Genomic DNA, 23,387 nt, shown 5'->3' on the forward strand with positions numbered 1-23,387 from the left:
CTTTTATAAGAACGAAATGGCGCTTTAGTGACATTTTGCATACAAATCCCCATCTCGTAGGGCGCAGTCACCCAGTTTCGGTGGAAGTGCGCGAGTTCGATTGGGATTCAAGTAGGAAGGGAGCGTCTCAGCTTTCTCGGACCAAGACCATTCGACTCAGCACCCCGAAGACTACAACTGGTGAAATTTTAATTTTTGCCTTAACTTCCCCTTTAAAGAACAAATGCAAGAAACTATATCTAAGCTTTTCGAAGTTCTGGGGCTAGTTTCATCATTACTGTTACAGTATTTACGGTATGTCACAACACAACCTTAATTAATCGAGAGCTAGGTTTGCATGATGGGAACTCAATAACTGAACCGTAAGCAATGTAGATATTACTATCATAATGAAATTTAGAAAAACATAAACAAGAACACTGGCAACTGTTCACATAAGTACCAGGTACATGCAGTTAATTCATATGGCTACTATACTTGTCCATCTTTGATCAGATCACGGGTGCGTATTGTAGCTGCTGTTGCTGCATTGCGTCGCGGACGTTCAAGCAGTGGCGCAATTGTAGGCTCTGGCACTTCAACAGTGGTTACTTCGCCTGATGAACACTCTAACGGATAGAGATGGCTTACCGGCCGGTTCATGGAAGTCCCAGATGGCATACGTAGCGTCACTGAACGCACTTCGCCGTCTGTGCTTTGGTGTAGCTGCGCGATTCTTCCTATTTTCCAGCAGCTGCGCGGCCGATCAACATCCTTGATCAGAACAATGCAGTTGACACTTGGCTTGAAGCTATTGGAATTTCGTTGACTGTGTTGTTGTGGTCTGCAAATACTCTGCCGACCACTTCTCCCAGAAAATGTTGAGACATTTCTGCTGCTGTTTCCACAGGTTGACGAGTTGTTGAGCATTACTGACATGTGTGATGTAGTCAGGGTCATCTGTAATGACAAAGTTAGGCTGACCAAGAGAACTATGCCCAGTTAAGAAATTGGCAGGCGTGAGAACATGATCGATTGTGAAGTCCTCACCAACGTATACCAGTGGTCTAGAATTGACAATTGCCTCAATCTCAATTAGCAAAGTTTCAAGTTGACAGAATGTAAGCTGTTCAGTTCCAATTGATTTCTTCAGAGATCGTTTCACAATACCAATCATGCGTTCCTAAACACCACCCATCCAAGGAGCTAACTCAGTGATGTATTTCCATTTAATACCTTTTCCCGCAATGAATTCCATTACATCATTATGTTGAATTGACTCAAGCCAGAGAAGATCAATAACATTCTTAGACAGCTTGAATTGCTTGGCATTATCACTTACTATGTACTTCGGTGTACCTCTTCATGAAATGAACCGTCTGAAACACATTAGGAATTTCTCAGTAGACATATTGCGAACTAATTCCATATGAATAGCTCTGGTAGTTAGGCAAGTGAGGATGCATACCCACACTTAAGCTGTTTCAGTTTCCGTTTTCACATACATTGGCCCAAAGTGATCAAGCCCAACAGATTCGAACACACTCCCAGGGACAAGCCGTTCCTCAGGCAATGGTGCAAATTGTGGTGTTACAAATGGCTTTCCATGATGGCGTTTACACAAAAGACATTCCTTAATCACCCGTCTAACCATTGCTCGACCTTTAGGCACCCAGTAATTCCGTCTCAATTCAGCCAATGTCTGACTAACACCCGAATGTTTAAGTGAGATGTGCTGCTCCATTACAATTAACCTCGTTAAGTGTGAACCATAAGCTAGCAATAGAGGAAATTTACTTTCGAATGGTAGGTGAGAATACTCCAGTCTACCCTTACATCGGATTAAACCAATATCAAGAAAGAGACCCAAAGCATCGACGAGCTGATGTTGCTTGCCTTGTTCTATTGCCTTGATTTCATTTCCAAAGTGCTGAGCTTGATGATACCGAATGAAAGCTACTCTTGACATTCCGATTTCTTCAGCTGTGAGATTCGTTTCACTTTCCGACTTTTCGTGTTTGAGTTTCCGTATGAACCGTTGTACCCATGCATTCACTCTCACAAGCTTAGAAAACGAGGAGAACTTCTCACAGCTGACTACCTCATTGTGTTCATTGCTAACAAAGGCCGATTCGGGAGAGGGACCTTCGTCCGCATTTTCCTCGCAAATTGGCCTTTCACTTTCCGTAGCTTGCATTGCTGGAAACAAACTTTCTAGATAGGAACCAGACTTCAACCACGTTGGACCCTCCCACCACAAGGTGTTCTGCTGTAAACTCGTTGCATTAGCTCCTCGAGAAACAATATCAGCTGGATTTTCTTTCCCAGAAACATGACCGTACATGACATTATTCACCTCGTGAATGGTTCTAATTCTTCTTGCAATAAATTGCGGCCGCTGTTGATTTCCCGTTACCCATGCTAGTGCACATTTTGAGTCGGTCCATATGTGCGTCTTGTTGAGCTCGAATGGTACTTGCTCTCTAAGAAATTTGACCATATTTGTACCAAGTACTACAGCAAAGAGTTCCAACCTAGGAATGGATGTGGGTTTGGTTGGCGCAATGTGACTCTTGCTAAATATCAGGTCGACTGAAACATTATCGCCACAGGTAGTGAGTAGGTACGCAGCTGCACCATACGCATGTGCGGATGCGTCAGTAAAAACGTGTAGTTCATACTTGGGAGTTCAACCGTCATTGTTTCGAGCACCCACAAACCTTGGCAATTTTATTCCACTAAGAGACAACAGTGAATCACACAATTTCTGGCATTCTTTGCGTACATCATCTGGTAAGATATCATCCCACCCAAATTTTCTCTTCCAAAGCTCCTGCATGATGATTTTTGCCTCAACCGTGACAGGACTGACTACACCCATTGGGTCGAATACTGACGAAATACATTGCAGTAGCTGACGTTTTGTTTCGATCTCATGAAATGCCCTTGGCGGTGGTACCCAAATTACGTCATCCTCGGTATCCCAGCCCATGCCTGGAACTTTCGTGCGGTTACCTTTGACTTGATCATTCTCCGTTTCCATTTCTTTCTCACTGATGCCAACATTTTCAAGATTCCAAAACCGTTCCAAGTCGAATTCTTTCGGTGCACATGCTTCTGCCGCAAATAACGAGAGCGCCTCGTGGCACATTAGTGTGTGATCATCATTTCCGTTCGATTTCACCTTGCCTGCCACCAAAAACCCAAGAGTGGAATCGATCAAAATGAGACCATCTGGGTATTCCAATTTTTCGCTGCCAACAAATTGAAAGTATTGGTCAGCTCCAATTAAGATATCAATAGGCATTGCTTCAGGTGTATTGCATAGAGGCTCTGCTAAGATAAGCTTCTGTAAGCTAGAGTGCTTTGCTGTGCTCAAAGGTACTTTCTGTAGTGGACATGAAATGTTGTTGATAACATTTGCCTGTATGGAAGCTAATTCACCATTCTTCTGCTTGATGTGCACATTGACTACAGGGTATTCCTTTACCGATCTGTGTGTTGCGCCAAAGGTTGCAAGTGAAATTCTGTCACTTCCTTCTTGTTTGAGTCCCAATGCTTTGTTGACATTCTCACTAACGTATGTTCTCGATGAACCCGTGTCAAACAAGATCCTTACAGTCTGTGACCTGTTGCCTTCCTCATTTGTTGCAGTAGTCAAAGCAGTTTGCATTAGAACCCTGTGCCCTTGTGTGTGAGAAACCATTGCCTGATCTTGTGTTGGTTCAAATGTCTCTGCCATTGCGTTCAATGTGTGTGCCTGTTTTGTCCATCACCATGATGCTTCCCATCATTTGTTCGCTCTTCATTTGACTTAAACTTCTGTGGACACAGACTTCTGTGGTGGGATTTGCGTTTGCAATGGTAGCATGTTCTAGCATTCATGCAAGCTCTTGCTCTATGTCCCGCATTCAGACAGATGTAGCATTTCATACCCAACCGTGTTTTCCGTTCATCTAATGATTTGTACATTTGACATTCATCAGAGCAATGCTTCCATCACAATACATACATTTGATAGTACGAGCTACACCAGCACCCGCAAGTAGAGACTGCCCTGTTGATAGCAGCTTCGTTGAGTGATTGGCATGTTGCCATGATTGTTGACCATTGCATGCGGCTGGTCCTTCTGCATTCTCTTTTGCCTTTAGTAAGTGCGATAGTGCCAAACGCAACCCACTAATTGTCCATTCATCGTTCTGTTTGGTGAGCTCAAGTTGTAATTTCACATCAGTCGGGAGCTTGCTTTTAAGATTATTGTAATGAAGACCTTTTGCGATACATCCTCATCTTGTGCTTCAAGGCTCCTGAGGTGCACTTCAATTTTGTCAACACAAGACCTCAAACTTTCGATTTTTGAGGTGCAGGCTGACATCTCCATTAAAGCGGTGTAGTGGGCATCCACCGTAGCTTGCTTACTCCCGTACCTCTTCTCAAGCAGATCCCGGGCAACTTCATAATTTGCATTACAGATTCTTAAACCTTTCAGCACGCCTTGTGCTTTCCCTCCCACACATTCACGGAGATAGCTCAATTTTTCAACTGGTGACAAGGAGGAGTTGTCATGAATAGTAGCATCGAAAATGTTCCAAAACTCTTGGAACTCCATTATGTCCCCATCAAAATGCTTTAGCTCCAATTTGGGTAATCTGGCAGTTGTCTGGGGCTTCGATTCGGTTATAGTATCCCGCTCTACTATGGGTCTAGTATCCCGCTCTACCAATCTCTTTAGAAGATTTTGGGTTGACTCTTGGGTGTTAGCTTGCGTCCCAATCAATTTCGTAATCTCAAGCAAGGTAGAGTCTGTCTGCATTGTAGGCTGGACGCCTGATGCCACTTCCATTTTTCTCAATTTTCTCTGGAGTTTGAAACCCTTCTCTAGTGTCTCTGTCCATAACCGAGCCTCATCCTCCAAACCATTCTTAATCTCTTTGTTGTCTTTACCCTTTGGCTCATATTCCTCCACATTCTCAACAAAATCATTCAAGTTAGCTTCCGTTCTTTCCAACAATTCCTTTAAACCACAAAGAAACAGACTTATCTGGTTGACGGGTTTGGTTCCTGCTAGCAGATCTTCGCCAACTGTCGTCTCCTCCTGCAGCTCTTCGTACAGGAGCTTGAGAGCACGCTTGCTCGTCTGGATAGCCGTCGGCAATCTTGTGCCGCCCATTTTCACAACTCAAACCCCAAAGGGCGAGTCAACCAGGAGCAAGGCTCGGTTGGGGGGCAGTGGCAAGGAACTAGGAAGCAGGTTTCGGCACCATGTCACTAACCGGCACAAACCCGCAAGTGCACAGTTAGGAGATGAGTTGATAACTGATTTATTTGCTCGGACTGAAAGAGAATTTATACGATAAGTGAACGTGGCAGTGCAACATCGTACGGAGCACGCACACTTCATTATTTTGGGAGAGCAGTATGCAGCAGTTGGGAAAAAAGCGAGCTCTGGCATGGCTGTGTAAACCTAGAGGGTCTGAGGCTACAAACTGTGCATGTGGCAGAACTTGCCGTACAGAGTTCACAGTACAATATGTACCTTATAGACTAAGAGAAAGCTACAGATTGCTGCAGTGCCGAAACATGAACTAAAACATGTAAAATAGCAAAATTAAACTATCTCGCTTCGCGACACGCTCCGCCAGTTACGCGCCAGCATGATCCCGCACACCCTTAGTACCTAGAGTACCAAACGTCCTGTTTGATGATCAGCTGGCTTAGTTTTCTCCACCTCTATCCTTATTACATCCCTCCCCAATTTCATTAATTACTGCTTTCTATCTGCATTCGCCACCTTTTCATTGGGCAGATCTGCCCGTTTGGTTTGAGAATTAAAATAAACACAACAACAACAACAACAACAACAACAACAACAACAACAACAACAACAACAACAACAACAACAACAACAACAACAACAACAACAAGCAGTCTTCAGATTGTACAGATGTGGCTTGCTCGGGCCGCGGTAAGCATGAAGTCACAATGAGCTAACACCAAATGGCATATGCTTTTTTTCTTCTTTTTTTCGACGGGTTCACATACCGGGTAGGTCAAGAACAAGGAGTCGTACAACTCCCTGGTCAAGAACCACCTTTCCGCTTCCGTGGGACGCCACCACCCCATGATTAGGCGTCAGATGTGGCTCCTAAACGGTGGGGGAGGATAGATCAGATCCACCAACCATAGGCCAAAGGCCTAAATATCATTTGCCACATCCATGTTTTACTCGTGCCAGGCCACGAGTTCCCAATTAACTGTGGGTCGCAGCACGGTTGGAAAAAATCCTTCCGCTTCCAAGCAGGACTTGAACCTGGTACCTCTCGTTTCTCAATCATGGTCTTAGACCAACCCACTGTGCCTGCAAATGGCATGTGCTAATATGCTAAAACCTGATTCTTTCAAATAACGAAATACAAAAGTGGGACAGGCAACCACTCACTCTTGTTTTGAATGTTGCAATGAAAGAGATCGATTGAGATGGATGTGGAAACAAAGCATACATCTTGTTTGTGATCAAACCCAAAGCATGTTACACACTGATACAGAGACTACCATCTATAGTGTAATTTGACTGACCTCTCAATGCAGCACCAGGAACCTGTTGCTGCTGCTGCTGGCCAAACTGATAGTGCACCCATTGCATTTGATTCGGATCCACTCCTGGGAAAGGAGGATGACTGCTGCTGCCGCCGGGTGCTGTGTGTCTACCCATGCCGGAGACCTGAGGTGGATCTCCAGGGAGATGCGCCACCTATCCATTATATTCACAACAAAAGACAACATGGCAGCGACAGCGGCAACAGTGGCAGCGTGAACAGTGGCAGCAGCAAGAGACAAAGAGACGACGAATATGAGAATAGGCATACCATCTCCTGTTTTCTCATTTGCTAAATGTATGTTTAAACAAAATATCCACATTGGTAGTAGATCAGTGGAAGAAGGCTTGTTCGTTGCAACTCTGTGTGTGTGTCCATGCTGATTGCAATCATCATGCAACATGGAGATAGTGTTGATCCTGGCAGAACGCATACCTACATCACATGTACAAGTACAATCATGTTGGTGTGGAAGGTGGATATTGAGACTTGTTCCGCTGTGCGGCCTTCCCATTCGAGCACTCTCACCACACTCAGTGCACCCTTCTGCAATCATACACACTATATAGCTATACATGTGTATTTACATGTATGATGGCCAGTTAGTCCAGTTAGTCCAGTTAGTCCAGTTAGTCCAGTTAGTCCAGTTAGTCCAGTTAGTCCATACATTTAGCAGAAATAACAACACCCGCAACAGTACTATGGCTGCTGTCAACGAGAGAAACAGCAAATGCGGCAACAGCAGCAACAACAGCAACAACAACATGAGCAACAGCACAGCAGCAACAGCACAGCACAGCAGCAACAGCACAGCAGCAACAGCACCATCAGAAGCAGCGACAGCAGAAACAGCAACAGCAGGAACAGCAGCAGCAGTAACAGCAGCAATAGCAACAGCAACAGCAGGAGCAGCCACAGCAGCGGCAACAGCAGCAAAAGCAGCAACAGTAAGAACAGCAACAGCGGCAACAGCAGCAGCAACAACAGCAACAACAGCAACAGCAGCAGCAGCAACTACAGCAACTACAACAGGAACTGTAGCAACAACAACAACAACAACAACAACAACAACAACAACAACAACAACAACAACAACAACAACAACAACAACAACAACAACAGCAGCAACTGCAGCAGCAGCAACAACAACAGCAGCAACAACAGCAACAGCAACTACAGCAGCAGCAACAACAACAGCAACTGCAGCAGCAGCAACAACAACAGCGGCAACAGCAAAAGCAGCAACAATAGCAGCAAGATCAACAGCAGCAACAGCAGCAACAGCAGCAACAGCAGCAACAGCAGCCACAGCAGCAACAGAATCCACAGCAGCAACAGCAGCCACAGCAGCAACAGAATCCACAGCAGCAACAGCACCAACAGCATCAAAAGCAGGATTAACAGCAGTATAAATAAGGACATGACCTCCAGCAACAGCACCATCTCACTACAGGCAGTTACAGCAGAAAATTAGCCAGCAATAAGTCCATCCTATAGGTTCAGAAATTAGTACACCCTGTACGTTCAGCAATTAGTCCACCCAGTAGGTTCAGCAATTAGTCCACCCAGTAGGTTCAGCAATTAGTCCACTGGGTTCCTCATTATAGCCCAGTCCTAGAATATCCTGCCACGGCAGAAAATATAATGAAAGGCACTATCCACAGCACCATCCACAACACCATCCACAGCACCATCCACAGCACCATCCACAACACCATTCACAGCACCATCCACACTACCATCCATAGCACCATTCACAACACCATTCACAGCACCATTCATAACACCATTCACAGCACCATCCACAGCACCATCCACAGCACCATCGACAGCACCATCCACAACACCATCCACAACACCATTCATAACACCATTCACAACACCATTCACAGCACCATTCACAGCACCATCCACAGCACCATCCACAGCACCATCCACAGCACCATCCACAACATCATCCACAACACCATCCACAACACCATTCATAGCACAATTCACAGCACCATTCATAACACCATTCACAGCACCATCCACAGCACCAACCACAACACCATCCACAGCACCATCCACAGCACCATCCACAACACCATCCACAACACCATTCATAACACCATTCACAGCACCATCCACAGCACCATCCACAACAACATCCACAACACCATCCACAACACCATTCACAGCACCATCCACAACACCATCCACAGCACCATCCACAACACCATCCACAGCACCATCCACAACACCATCCATAACACCATCCAATACACCATTCACAACACCATTCACAACACCATCCACAGCACCATTCACAACACCATCCACAACACCATTCACAACACCATCCACAACACCATCCACAGCACCATCCACAGCACCATCCACAATACCATCCACAACACCATCCACAGCACCATCCACAACACCATTCACAACACCATCCACAGCACCATTCACAACACCATCCACAACACCATCCACAGCACCATCCACAACACCATCCACAGCACCATCCACAACACCATCCACAGCACCATCCACAACACCATCCATAACACCATCCAATACACCATTCACAACACCATTCACAACACCATCCACAGCACCATTCACAACACCATCCACAACACCATTCACAACACCATCCACAACACCATCCACAGCACCATCCACAGCACCATCCACAATACCATCCATAGCACCATCCACAACACCATCCACAGCACCATCCACAATACCATCCATAGCAACATCCACAGCACCATCCACAGCACCATCCACAACACCATCCACAACAACATCCACAACACCATCCACAGCACCATCCACAGCACCATCCACAACACCATCCACAACAACATCCACAACAACATTCACAGCACCATCCACACCACCATCCACAACACCATCCACAGCACCATCCACAGCACCATCCAAAGCACCATTCACAGCACCATCCACAACACCATCCACAACACCATCCACAACACCATCCACAACACCATCCACAACACCATTCACAGCACCATCCACAGCACCATCCACAACACCATCCACAACACCATCCACAACAACATCCACAACACCGTTCACAGCAACATTCACAGCACCATCCACACCACCATCCACAACACCATCCACAGCACCATCCACAGCACCATCCAAAGCACCATTCACAGCACCATCCACAACACCATCCACAACACCATCCACAACACCATCCACAACACCATCCACAACACCATTCACAGCACCATCCACAGCACCATCCACAACACCATCCACAACACCATCCACAACAACATCCACAACACCATTCACAGCAACATTCACAGCACCATCCACACCACCACCCACAACACCATCCACAGCACCATCCATAACACCATCCACAACACCATCCACAACACCATCCACAGCACCATCCACAGCACCATCCACAACACCATCCACAACACCATCCACAACAACATCCACAACACCATTCACAGCAACATTCACAGCACCATCCACACCACCATCCACAACACCATTCACAGCACCATCCACAACACCATCCACAACACCATCCACAACACCATTCACAACACCATCCACAATACCATCCATAGCAACATCCACAGCACCATCCACAGCACCATCCACAACACCATCCACAACACCATCCACAACACCATCCACAGCACCATCCACAACACCATCCACAGCACCATTCACAACACCATCCACAACACCATTCACAACACCATCCACAACACCATCCACAGCACCATCCACAGCACCATTCACAACACCATTCACAACACCATCCACAATACCATCCATAGCAACATCCACAGCACCATCCACAGCACCATCCACAACACCATCCACAACACCATCCACAACACCATCCACAGCACCATCCACAACACCATCCACAGCACCATTCACAACACCATCCACAACACCATTCACAACACCATCCACAACACCATCCACAGCACCATCCACAGCACCATTCACAACACCATCCACAACACCATCCACAACACCATCCACAGCACCATTCACAACACCATCCACAACACCATCCATAGCAACATCCACAGCACCATCCACAGCACCATCCACAACACCATCCACAGCACCATCCACAGCACCATCCACAACACCATCCACAGCACCATTCACAACACCATCCACAGCACCATCCACAGCACCATCCAAAGCACCATTCACAGCAACATCCACAACACCATCCACAGCACCATCCACAGCACCATCCACAACACCATCCACAACACCATCCACAACACCATCCACAGCACCATCCACAACACCATCCACAGCACCATCCACAACACCATCCACAGCACCATCCACAACACCATCCACAGCACCATTCACAACACCATTCACAGCACCATCCACAACACCATCCACAGCACCATCCACAGCACCATCCACAACACCATCCACAGCACCATCCACAACACCATCCACAGCACCATCCACAACACCATCCATAACACCATCCAATACACCATTCACAACACCATTCACAACACCATCCACAGCACCATTCACAACACCATCCACAACACCATTCACAACACCATCCACAACACCATCCACAACACCATCCACAGCACCATCCACAACACCATCCACAGCACCATTCACAACACCATTCACAACACCATCCACAACACCATCCACAGCACCATCCACAACACCATCCACAGCACCATTCACAACACCATTCACAGCACCATCCACAACACCATCCACAGCACCATCCACAGCACCATCCACAACACCATCCACAGCACCATCCACAACACCATCCACAGCACCATCCACAACACCATCCATAACACCATCCAATACACCATTCACAACACCATTCACAACACCATCCACAGCACCATTCACAACACCATCCACAACACCATTCACAACACCATCCACAACACCATCCACAGCACCATCCACAGCACCATCCACAATACCATCCATAGCACCATCCACAACACCATCCACAGCACCATCCACAGCACCATCCACAACACCATCCACAACAACATCCACAACAACATTCACAGCAACATTCACAGCACCATCCACACCACCATCCACAACACCATCCACAGCACCATCCACAGCACCATCCAAAGCACCATCCACAACACCATCCACAACACCATCCACAACACCATCCACAACACCATCCACAGCACCATCCACAGCACCATCCACAGCACCATCCACAGCACCATCCACAACACCATCCACAGCACCATCCACAGCACCATCCACAATACCATCCATAGCACCATCCACAACACCATCCACAGCACCATCCACAGCACCATCCACAACACCATCCACAACAACATCCACAACAACATTCACAGCAACATTCACAGCACCATCCACACCACCATCCACAACACCATCCACAGCACCATCCACAGCACCATCCAAAGCACCATCCACAACACCATCCACAACACCATCCACAGCACCATCCATAACACCATCCACAACACCATCCACAGCACCATCCACAACACCATCCACAGCACCATCCACAACACCATCCACAACACCATTCACAACACCATCCACAATACCATCCATAGCAACATCCACAGCACCATCCACAGCACCATCCACAGCACCATCCACAGCACCATCCACAACACCATCCACAACAACATCCACAACACCATTCACAACAACATTCACAGCACCATCCACACCACCATCCACAACACCATCCACAGCACCATCCACAGCACCATCCAAAGCACCATTCACAGCACCATTCACAACACCATCCACAACACCATCCACAACACCATCCACAGCACCATCCACAGCACCATCCACAACACCATCCACAGCACCATTCACAACACCATCCACAACACCATTCACAACACCATCCACAACACCATCCACAGCACCATCCACAGCACCATCCACAATACCATCCATAGCAACATCCACAGCACCATCCACAGCACCATCCACAACACCATCCACAGCACCATTCACAACACCATCCACAACACCATTCACAACACCATCCACAACACCATCCACAGCACCATCCACAGCACCATCCACACTACCATCCATAGCAACATCCACAACACCATCCACAACACCATCCACAGCACCATCCACAGCACCATCCAAAGCACCATCCACAGCACCATCCACAGCACCATCCACAGCACCATCCACAACACCATCCATAGCACCATTCACAACACCATTCACAGCACCATCCACAACACCATCCACAACACCATCCACAGCACCATCCACAACACCATCCACAGCACCATTCACAACACCATTCACAGCACCATCCACAACACCATCCACAGCACCATCCACAACACCATCCACAGCACCATTCACAACACCATTCACAGCACCATCCACAACACCATCCACAACACCATCCACAACACCATCCACAGCACCATCCACAGCACCATCCACAGCACCATCCACAGCACCATCCACAACACCATCCATAGCACCATTCACAACACCATTCACAGCACCATCCACAACACCATCCACAACACCATCCACAACACCATCCACAACACCATCCACAGCACCATCCACAACACCATCCACAGCACCATTCACAGCACCATCCACAACACTATCCACAACACCATCCACAGCACCATTCACAACACCATTCACAGCACCATCCACAACACCATCCACAACACCATCCACAACACCATCCACAACACCATCCACAGCACCATCCACAGCACCATCCACAGCACCATCCACAACACCATTCACAACACCATCCATAGCACCATTCACAGGACCATCCACAGCACCAGCCACAACACCATCCACAGCACCATCCACAACACCATCCACAGCACCATCCACAGCACCATTCACAACACCATTCACAGCACCATCCACAACACCATCCACAGCACCATCCACAACACCATTCACAGCACCATCCACAACACCATCCACAACACCATTCACAGCACCATTCACAACACCATTCACAGCACCATCCACAACACCATCCACAACACCATCCACAGCACCATTCACAACACCATTCGCAGGACCATCCACAACACCATCCACAGCACCATCCACAGCACCATCCACAACACCATCCACAACACCATCCACAGCACCATCCACAACACCATTCATAACACCATTCACAACACCATTCACAACACCATTCACAACACCATTCACAGCACCATCCACAGCACCATCCACAACACCATCGACAGCACCATCCACAGCACCATCCACAGCACCATTCACAACACCATTCACAGCACCATCCACAACACCATCCACAGCACCATCCACAACACCATTCACAGCACCATCCACAACACTATCCACAACACCATTCACAGCACCATCCACAGCACCATCCACAGCACCATCCACAACACCATCCACAACACCATCCACAGCACCATCCACAACACCATTCACAACACCATTCACAACACCATCCACAACACCATCCACAACACCATCCACAACACCATTCACAGCACCATCCACAACACCATCCACAGCACCATCCACAACACCATGCACAATACCATCCACAACACCATCCACAACACCATTCACAGCACCATCCACAGCACCATCCACAGCACCATCCACAACACCATCCACAACACCATTCACAGCACCATTCACAGCACCATCCACAACACCATTCACAGCACCATCCACAGCACCATCCACAGCACCATCCACAACACCATTCACAACACCATCCACAGCACCATCCACAGCACCATCCACAACACCATCCACAGCACCATCCACAACACCATCCACAGCACCATCCACAACACCATTCGCAACACCATTCACAACACCATCCAATACACCATTCACAACACCATTCACAACACCATTCACAACACCATCCACAGCACCATCCACAACACCATCCACAGCACCATCCACAACACCATCCACAGCACCATCCACAACACCATTCACAACACCATTCACAACACCATCCAATACACCATTCACAACACCATTCACAACACCATTCACAGCACCATCCACAGCACCATCCACAACACAATTCACAGCACCATCCACAACACCATTCACAGCACCATCCACAGCACCATCCACAACACCATCCACAACACCATCCACAGCACTATCCACAGCACCATTCACAACACCATTCACAGCACCATCCACAGCACCATTCACAACACCATCAACAGCACCATCCACAGCACCATTCACAACACCATCCAAAACACCATCCACAACACCATCCACAACACCATTCACAACACCATTCACAACACCATCCACAGCACCATTCACAGGACCATCCACAGCACCATCCACAACACCATCCACAGCACCATTCACAACACCATCCACAACACCATTCACAGCACCATTCACAGCACCATCCACAGCACCATCCACAGCACCATCCACAACACCATCCACAGCACCATCCATAACATCATCCACAGCACCATCCACAACACCATCCACAGCACCATCCATAACATCATCCACAGCACCATCCACAGCACCATTCACAACACCATCCACAGCACCATCCACAACACCTTCCACAGCACCATCCACAGCACCATCCACAGCACCATCCATAACATCATCCACAACACCATACACAACACCATACACAACAACATCCACAGCACCATCCACAACACCATCCACAGCACCATTCACAGCACCATCCACAACACCATCCACAGCACCATCCAGAACATCATCCACAGCACCATCCACAACACCATTCACAACACCATCCACAGCACCATCCATAACATCATCCACAGCACCATCCACAACACCATTCACAACACCATCCACAGCACCATCCACAACACCTTCCACAGCACCATCCACAACACCATACACAACACCATTCACAACACCATCCACAGCACCATCCACAGCACCATCCACAACACCATTCACAACACCATTCACAGCACCATCCACAACACCATCCACAACACCGTTCACAACACCATTCACAGCACCATCCACAACACCATCCACAACACCATCCACAGCACCATCCACAGCACCATCCACAACACCATTCACAACACCATCCACAGCACCATCCACAACACCTTCCACAGCACCATCCACAACACCATACACAACACCATACACAACAACATCCACAGCACCATCCACAGCACCATTCACAATACCATCCACAGCACCATCCATAGCACTATCCACAGCACCATCCACAGCACCATCCACAGCACCATTCACAACACCATCCACAACACCATCCACAGCACCATCCACAACACCAATCACAACACCATCCACAACACCATCCACAGCACCATCCACAACACCATCCACAGCACCATCCACAGCACCATCCACAGCACCATCCACAACACCATCCACAACACCATCCACAGCACCATCCACAAGACCATTCACAGCACCATCCACAACACCATCCACAACACCATTCACAGCACCATCCACAGCACCATCCACAACACCATCCACAACAATATCCATAGCACTATTCACAACACCATCCACAACACCATTCACAACACCATCCACAACACCATCCACAGCACCATCCACAGCACCATCCACAGCACCATTCACAACACGATCCACAACACCATTCACAGCACCATTCACATCACCATCCAGAGCACCATCCATAGCAGCATTCACAACACCATTCACAGCACCATCCACAGCACCGAATGCAACAGCAGTGGCACAAGAGCATGAGCAGCATCAGCATCATCACCACCACTGCAGAAGCAGGAACAACTCAAGTAGCAGCAGCAGCCGTGGTGGTGGTGGTGGTAGCAGCAGGATCCGTGGCTGCACAGGCAGCTCCACTACACACACACCCAACAACAGAGTCTTCATAACAGCAGCAGCAGCAGCAGCTGTACAACAGGAGGAGCAACGACGGGATAGCAGCAGTGTTGACTGCGGCAGCAGTACCACCTCCACCACCACAATAGAAGCCGTGATAGCAGTAGCGATGGCGCGGTGGCAGCAGAAAACATCAGAAGCGACTGTTGGGGCAGCGGCAGCGGTGGCTGCAGCAGCAGCAGAAGCAGTACGACGTGATTTGCAGTTTTTTTAACACGATTGTAAAATGTAATGTTTCCCAAACTCGTAGCCCCGTTCTGTGCAAACAAATTGTGACAAGTGTAAGTGTTATCCGTCACGGCCATTGTGTCCAAAAATGGGAATGCTCCCACAGTGTAAAGTTCCTTTAAATTCATCGTGTCCTGTTTTCATAGTATCATCTGAACATGCAAATCCTTGGCGTTGCATTTTGTCAACAATTTGTAAAATGGCATCACAAATCGGGATAGTCAGTGATGAATGTTCTGAAGTTGATAATATAATATCACTTCAAGCATTACTAGTTGGGGGGAGGGGGGAGGGTATGTCTAGCTATGAATGAGCAATGCAATGCTAAGTATTGCATCATGCTAGTAACCATTGCAGGCTGAAGAGAAGGAGGTGGTTTGCCACTGTTGGTGCACAACAGCAGTCCAGCATTGCTAACCTTGCCCTTGATATGATGAAAATTAACTTGGCAATGGCACTGTTGTGTGAACTGTGAAAGTTGCATAGTTTAAATTGTAACTAGTAGCTGTGTCAGAGTTGAATAGGATCAATAGCACAACACTACAGCTGCTCTTTTCGTTCTCACAGAGTGTATTCCGTGACCTACTGCTCTTCATATTGTCTCTAGTGGTGGCAAGATGGCCTGACCTCGTCCTGAAGCCCTATTGATGCAATTCACTGCCACGCTTGTCCATTCAGGCCTGATTTTACAGGTTTTACACAAAGTGCAACGTATCCGCACTAACATTTACGCCTGAGAAAGAAATTACATGCATCAAAGTTCCCGGTCGATGTTGATCTACCATTGATTGTCTCCCTTTTGCAACCACCACCACCACAAATGTTTCGATCTAACCATCCATGGCAGATAATAGACCGAACAAAAGCTAATTTTACACACTAGTTAAAAGATTGCCAAATCACCTCGTACTACCATCACCAAAACAGAAGCATCAGTAGGACAACACCCTCACAACAAGAGCAGCAGATGAAAGAGAGACAGCAACAACAGCAGCGGTAGAACAGGCGGCGGCAGCAGAAACAGCAACAGCAACAGCAGCAGCAACAACAACAACAGCAGCAGCAGCAGCAGCAGCAACAACAGCAGGAGCAGCAGCAGCAACAGCAGCAGCCGCAGCAGCAGCAGCAACAATAGCAGCAGCAGCAACAGCAGCAGTAGCAGCAGCAACAACAAAAACAGGGTAACACTGCCAGCAACGGTATGGTCTTACCTGACTCGGTTGATAATGGGGACCTTGGATCCAAGCATTCCCACCACTTCCGCCGTGAGCAGCTTTACTGCTTGTGTGTTTCATCTTGCTTTTGTCATGTCGGGAGCTCTCCGTGGTATCTTGCTTGACTGTGTTGCTGTTGACTGCTCACACTTGTCCTACAATGCAATGCAGGAAAATATGGTAAACAATCTGAGTCACACAGCGTTTGTGGCCAATCCAAAGCACTACTGCTGCTGCTGCTGCTGCTGCTGCTACTACTACTACTACTACTACTACTACCACTACCAGTAGTAGTAGTAGTAGTAGTAGTAGTAGTAGTAGTAGTAGTAGTAGTAGTAGTAGTAGTAGTAGTAGTAGTAGTAGTAGTAGTAGTAGTAGTAGTAGTAGTAGTAGTAGTAGTAGTAGTAGTAGTAGTAGTAGTAGTAGTAGTAGTAGTAGTAGTAGTAGTAGTAGTAGTAGTAGTAGTAGTAGTAGTAGTAGTAGTAGTAGTAGTAGTAGTAGTAGTAGTAGTAGTAGTAGTAGTAGTAGTAGTAGTAGTAGTAGTAGTAGTAGTAGTAGTAGTAGTAGTAGTAGTAGTAGTAGTAGTAGTAGTAGTAGTAGTAGTAGTAGTAGTAGTAGTAGTAGTAGTAGTAGTAGTAGTAGTAGTAGTAGTAGTAGTAGTAGTAGTAGTAGTAGTAGTAGTAGTAGTAGTAGTAGTAGTAGTAGTAGTAGTAGTAGTAGTAGTAGTAGTAGTAGTAGTAGTAGTAGTAGTAGTAGTAGTAGTAGTAGTAGTAGTAGTAGTAGTAGTAGTAGTAGTAGTAGTAGTAGTAGTAGTAGTAGTAGTAGTAGTAGTAGTAGTAGTAGTAGTAGTAGTAGTAGTAGTAGTAGTAGTAGTAGTAGTAGTAGTAGTAGTAGTAGTAGTAGTAGTAGTAGTAGTAGTAGTAGTAGTAGTAGTAGTAGTAGTAGTAGTAGTAGTAGTAGTAGTAGTAGTAGTAGTAGTAGTAGTAGTAGTAGTAGTAGTAGTAGTAGTAGTAGTAGTAGTAGTAGTAGTAGTAGTAGTAGTAGTAGTAGTAGTAGTAGTAGTAGTAGTAGTAGTAGTAGTAGTAGTAGTAGTAGTAGTAGTAGTAGTAGTAGTAGTAGTAGTAGTAGTAGTAGTAGTAGTAGTAGTAGTAGTAGTAGTAGTAGTAGTAGTAGTAGTAGTAGTAGTAGTAGTAGTAGTAGTAGTAGTAGTAGTAGTAGTAGTAGTAGTAGTAGTAGTAGTAGTAGTAGTAGTAGTAGTAGTAGTAGTAGTAGTAGTAGTAGTAGTAGTAGTAGTAGTAGTAGTAGTAGTAGTAGTAGTAGTAGTAGTAGTAGTAGTAGTAGTAGTAGTAGTAGTAGTAGTAGTAGTAGTAGTAGTAGTAGTAGTAGTAGTAGTAGTAGTAGTAGTAGTAGTAGTAGTAGTAGTAGTAGTAGTAGTAGTAGTAGTAGTAGTAGTAGTAGTAGTAGTAGTAGTAGTAGTAGTAGTAGTAGTAGTAGTAGTAGTAGTAGTAGTAGTAGTAGTAGTAGTAGTAGTAGTAGTAGTAGTAGTAGTAGTAGTAGTAGTAGTAGTAGTAGTAGTAGTAGTAGTAGTAGTAGTAGTAGTAGTAGTAGTAGTAGTAGTAGTAGTAGTAGTAGTAGTAGTAGTAGTAGTAGTAGTAGTAGTAGTAGTAGTAGTAGTAGTAGTAGTAGTAGTAGTAGTAGTAGTAGTAGTAGTAGTAGTAGTAGTAGTAGTAGTAGTAGTAGTAGTAGTAGTAGTAGTAGTAGTAGTAGTAGTAGTAGTAGTAGTAGTAGTAGTAGTAGTAGTAGTAGTAGTAGTAGTAGTAGTAGTAGTAGTAGTAGTAGTAGTAGTAGTAGTAGTAGTAGTAGTAGTAGTAGTAGTAGTAGTAGTAGTAGTAGTAGTAGTAGTAGTAGTAGTAGTAGTAGTAGTAGTAGTAGTAGTAGTAGTAGTAGTAGTAGTAGTAGTAGTAGTAGTAGTAGTAGTAGTAGTAGTAGTAGTAGTAGTAGTAGTAGTAGTAGTAGTAGTAGTAGTAGTAGTAGTAGTAGTAGTAGTAGTAGTAGTAGTAGTAGTAGTAGTAGTAGTAGTAGTAGTAGTAGTAGTAGTAGTAGTAGTAGTAGTAGTAGTAGTAGTAGTAGTAGTAGTAGTAGTAGTAGTAGTAGTAGTAGTAGTAGTAGTAGTAGTAGTAGTAGTAGTAGTAGTAGTAGTAGTAGTAGTAGTAGTAGTAGTAGTAGTAGTAGTAGTAGTAGTAGTAGTAGTAGTAGTAGTAGTAGTAGTAGTAGTAGTAGTAGTAGTAGTAGTAGTAGTAGTAGTAGTAGTAGTAGTAGTAGTAGTAGTAGTAGTAGTAGTAGTAGTAGTAGTAGTAGTAGTAGTAGTAGTAGTAGTAGTAGTAGTAGTAGTAGTAGTAGTAGTAGTAGTAGTAGTAGTAGTAGTAGTAGTAGTAGTAGTAGTAGTAGTAGTAGTAGTAGTAGTAGTAGTAGTAGTAGTAGTAGTAGTAGTAGTAGTAGTAGTAGTAGTAGTAGTAGTAGTAGTAGTAGTAGTAGTAGTAGTAGTAGTAGTAGTAGTAGTAGTAGTAGTAGTAGTAGTAGTAGTAGTAGTAGTAGTAGTAGTAGTAGTAGTAGTAGTAGTAGTAGTAGTAGTAGTAGTAGTAGTAGTAGTAGTAGTAGTAGTAGTAGTAGTAGTAGTAGTAGTAGTAGTAGTAGTAGTAGTAGTAGTAGTAGTAGTAGTAGTAGTAGTAGTAGTAGTAGTAGTAGTAGTAGTAGTAGTAGTAGTCGACCTACACGTATCGGTTATCATGGGTCAGCTCCGTTGTAAGCTGTCAGTCTGCCTTATGCGATGGGCAGTCACCTGTTTGCGGGGTTCAAGATCGTCATATCGCCGCAACAGGATGAATTTCACGACGATGTGCAGGTTGCGGGCAGCCTGAGCGTGATAGTACCTGACAGACATTTGCCCAACATTGCCCCATGATAATGAATTCTTGAGTTTTTGGACATTGTATTGCATTGCTGCTCCATCTACATGGCTGTATTTGTGTTTCACATCTCCATTTCAAGTTTCCTAATAAAGATTGTGTCAAGTAGTAGTAGTAGTAGTAGTAGTAGTAGTAGTAGTAGTAGTAGTAGTAGTAGTAGTAGTAGTAGTAGTAGTAGTAGTAGTAGTAGTAGTAGTAGTAGTAGTAGTAGTAGTAGTAGTAGTAGTAGTAGTAGTAGTATTTTTGAGTTTTGGACATTGTATTGCATTGCTGCTCCATCTACATGGCTGTATTTGTGTTTCACAACTCCATTTCAAGTTTCCTAATAAAGATTGTGTCAAGTAGTAGTAGTAGTAGTAGTAGTAGTCGGAAAGATGATTGAATAAAAAATCCAAACTCGAGTCAAATCCAGGCAAATATTAGCAGTCACTACTATCAAAGCAGATCACTATTCACAATAGCGCAACTTGGAAAGCCGGCCAAAAAGGAAGATATTGAAATTAACCGAAGGCCTCCGTGCACAGCACATGGAGGACCTTATAATTATATTCCCACTCACAACTGGAGCAAATGGCATTGGTCCAGGAATGAAACCACTACTAGTACTACTATTAATCTGTAATGATTCCAGGTCACTAGCGCCGCCGCCACCGCTATAACTGAAACTACAACTAGAAACGATTGCACAGGGAAACGGCACACACAACGTTCTCTTTATGCTGATCTCTGCACTACAGCTGCAACAACAGCAACTAAAGCTACTGCTGCTGCTGCTTCTGTTCCTCCTGTTGTTAACGCTTTTAATCCAGTACTGCTTCTGCAGCTGCTGTCGATGAAGACCAGTTTGTGTACACACAGCTTCCTCAGAGCTGATAATTGTCATACTCTTTGAGTTGTCGCTAAGCTTGTACTGACTACTGTCTCTACTAGTAGTCTGACCATCAACACTGACTGTAGTTGCACGCACTCCCTCTCAGCACACCATCCAAGTGAAAACTGGGCTTACAACACCATAAATCTGTACTAAAAAAGTAGGGGTCAAAGGGGTGTACCGGGTACCCGGGTACCCGACCGTTAATCTCAGGTACCGTTAGTAAAAGGGTACCCGTTTGGATTTTGATGGACCAGTCAGTACGGAGCAACGCTGCTGGGATCGTGTATTCCAGGCGGGAGTCAATAATTTACAACTCCACGCTGGATGTCTGCATTGTTGTTGCATTTTCGCACCTAGTAGATGTACTCCTGCGACTATAAGACACCAATCGATTTGCGAAACACAATGTGATATCAAAATGCAAGCCGAGAACAGATGAATTAAAATCTTGATTTATGTGAAAATTGCGCAAAAAATTTAACATGGCTGCTAAAGGGTACCCGTTAACCCGCCCCTTCAGAAAATTACCCGTTCGTTAGTTAAAGGTACACCCGTTTGACCCCTATAAAAAAGTGTGAACTCCGACAACACAATCTGCGGCTTCATAGAGTCCATAAAGCATGAAACTGCAACATAATTATTGTAATCGTTCACTGCACCTGCCTACCTTTGGAGAAGGGGGGCAGCACTATTTCTGAGCACTGGTATTAGTGAAGCAGCTGAATACCAGGATGATTCTGACTAAACTCTGAAGACAAGCGTGGCCTTGACCAAGAAAAGACGTTGGATCTGGTGCAGTATGGCTTACTGGGGGCTGATGGTTGAAGCCTACAGAGCGTACTATTGAGATTATCGCCCATCTGCGCAGTGTTCCAAGTGATGAACGGCCCATAGTCTTCCAAATTTGAGACTTGCGTTGGGCTACACTGTACTGGCCTGTATAATTCTTCAAATTCGAATCTTGAATACAGCTGTGAGCTAGCATTCCGAGTCTGCAGCCCTACATGGCTATACCCAGGGCGCTAAATAATTGTATCTTGCCAGCCGTGACTGTGCTCCACTGTTGGAAACAATCTGTGCGATTACGGATTAGCTGAGGGAGCAACACCGCGCCACGTGCATGTCCACATCCACAGGCATTGCCCAGTAGCTGAGTAGGAACAAGACTTAGTACTACAGTACAGACAACTGTGTCATCAAGAGTGTGGCCATACGGTATGCCATGGACTCTTGGGATCCTAGTACTACAATACTGCACTTCTTTGTTGGAACAAACAAAAATCAAAAACATTCCACAACACAAAACAAACAAAACAAGAATCAGAAAAAGGGAAAAAACTTCACTTGGCATGGAAAGGATGGTACAGAGAGCCCTCTATAATCCGGCACCATCTGTGCCACGGAAAATCTGCTGGATAAGGGAGGGTGCTGGATTAACAAATCGGATTTACTGCTGCAATGTGCATGAAGAGGACACTCTAGTCTCTGGCTACTGAAAATTGTGCTGGTTTATCGAGGGTGCTGGTTTATAATAAAGTGCTGGATTAGAGAGGGC

General features: G+C 45.8%; 1 protein-coding gene across 1 annotated transcript; it reads right to left on the reverse strand.

Annotated features, from left to right (window-relative positions):
* Positions 1–262: 262 nt before the first annotated feature.
* LOC135826995 (uncharacterized) lies at positions 263–23,125 on the reverse strand. The gene is made up of 3 exons (XM_065339518.1): positions 22,500–23,125; positions 17,990–18,147; positions 263–6,730 (listed from the first exon to the last, which is right to left on the reverse strand). Exon 3 carries the CDS (start codon positions 5,147–5,149, stop codon positions 4,205–4,207), a length of 945 nt encoding a protein of 314 aa, XP_065195590.1. The 5' UTR covers positions 5,150–6,730; positions 17,990–18,147; positions 22,500–23,125; the 3' UTR covers positions 263–4,204.
* Between the last annotated feature and the right edge of the window lie 262 nt (positions 23,126–23,387).

This window comes from Sycon ciliatum, chromosome 11, assembly GCF_964019385.1.
Source record: "Sycon ciliatum chromosome 11, ocSycCili1.1, whole genome shotgun sequence".
Lineage (NCBI taxonomy): Eukaryota > Metazoa > Porifera > Calcarea > Leucosolenida > Sycettidae > Sycon > Sycon ciliatum.

Coding starts and splice junctions, on each gene's coding strand:
- LOC135826995 (XM_065339518.1), bottom strand. CDS start 5,149: ATGGGCGGCACAAGATTGCCGACGGCTATCCAGACGAGCAAGCGTGCT.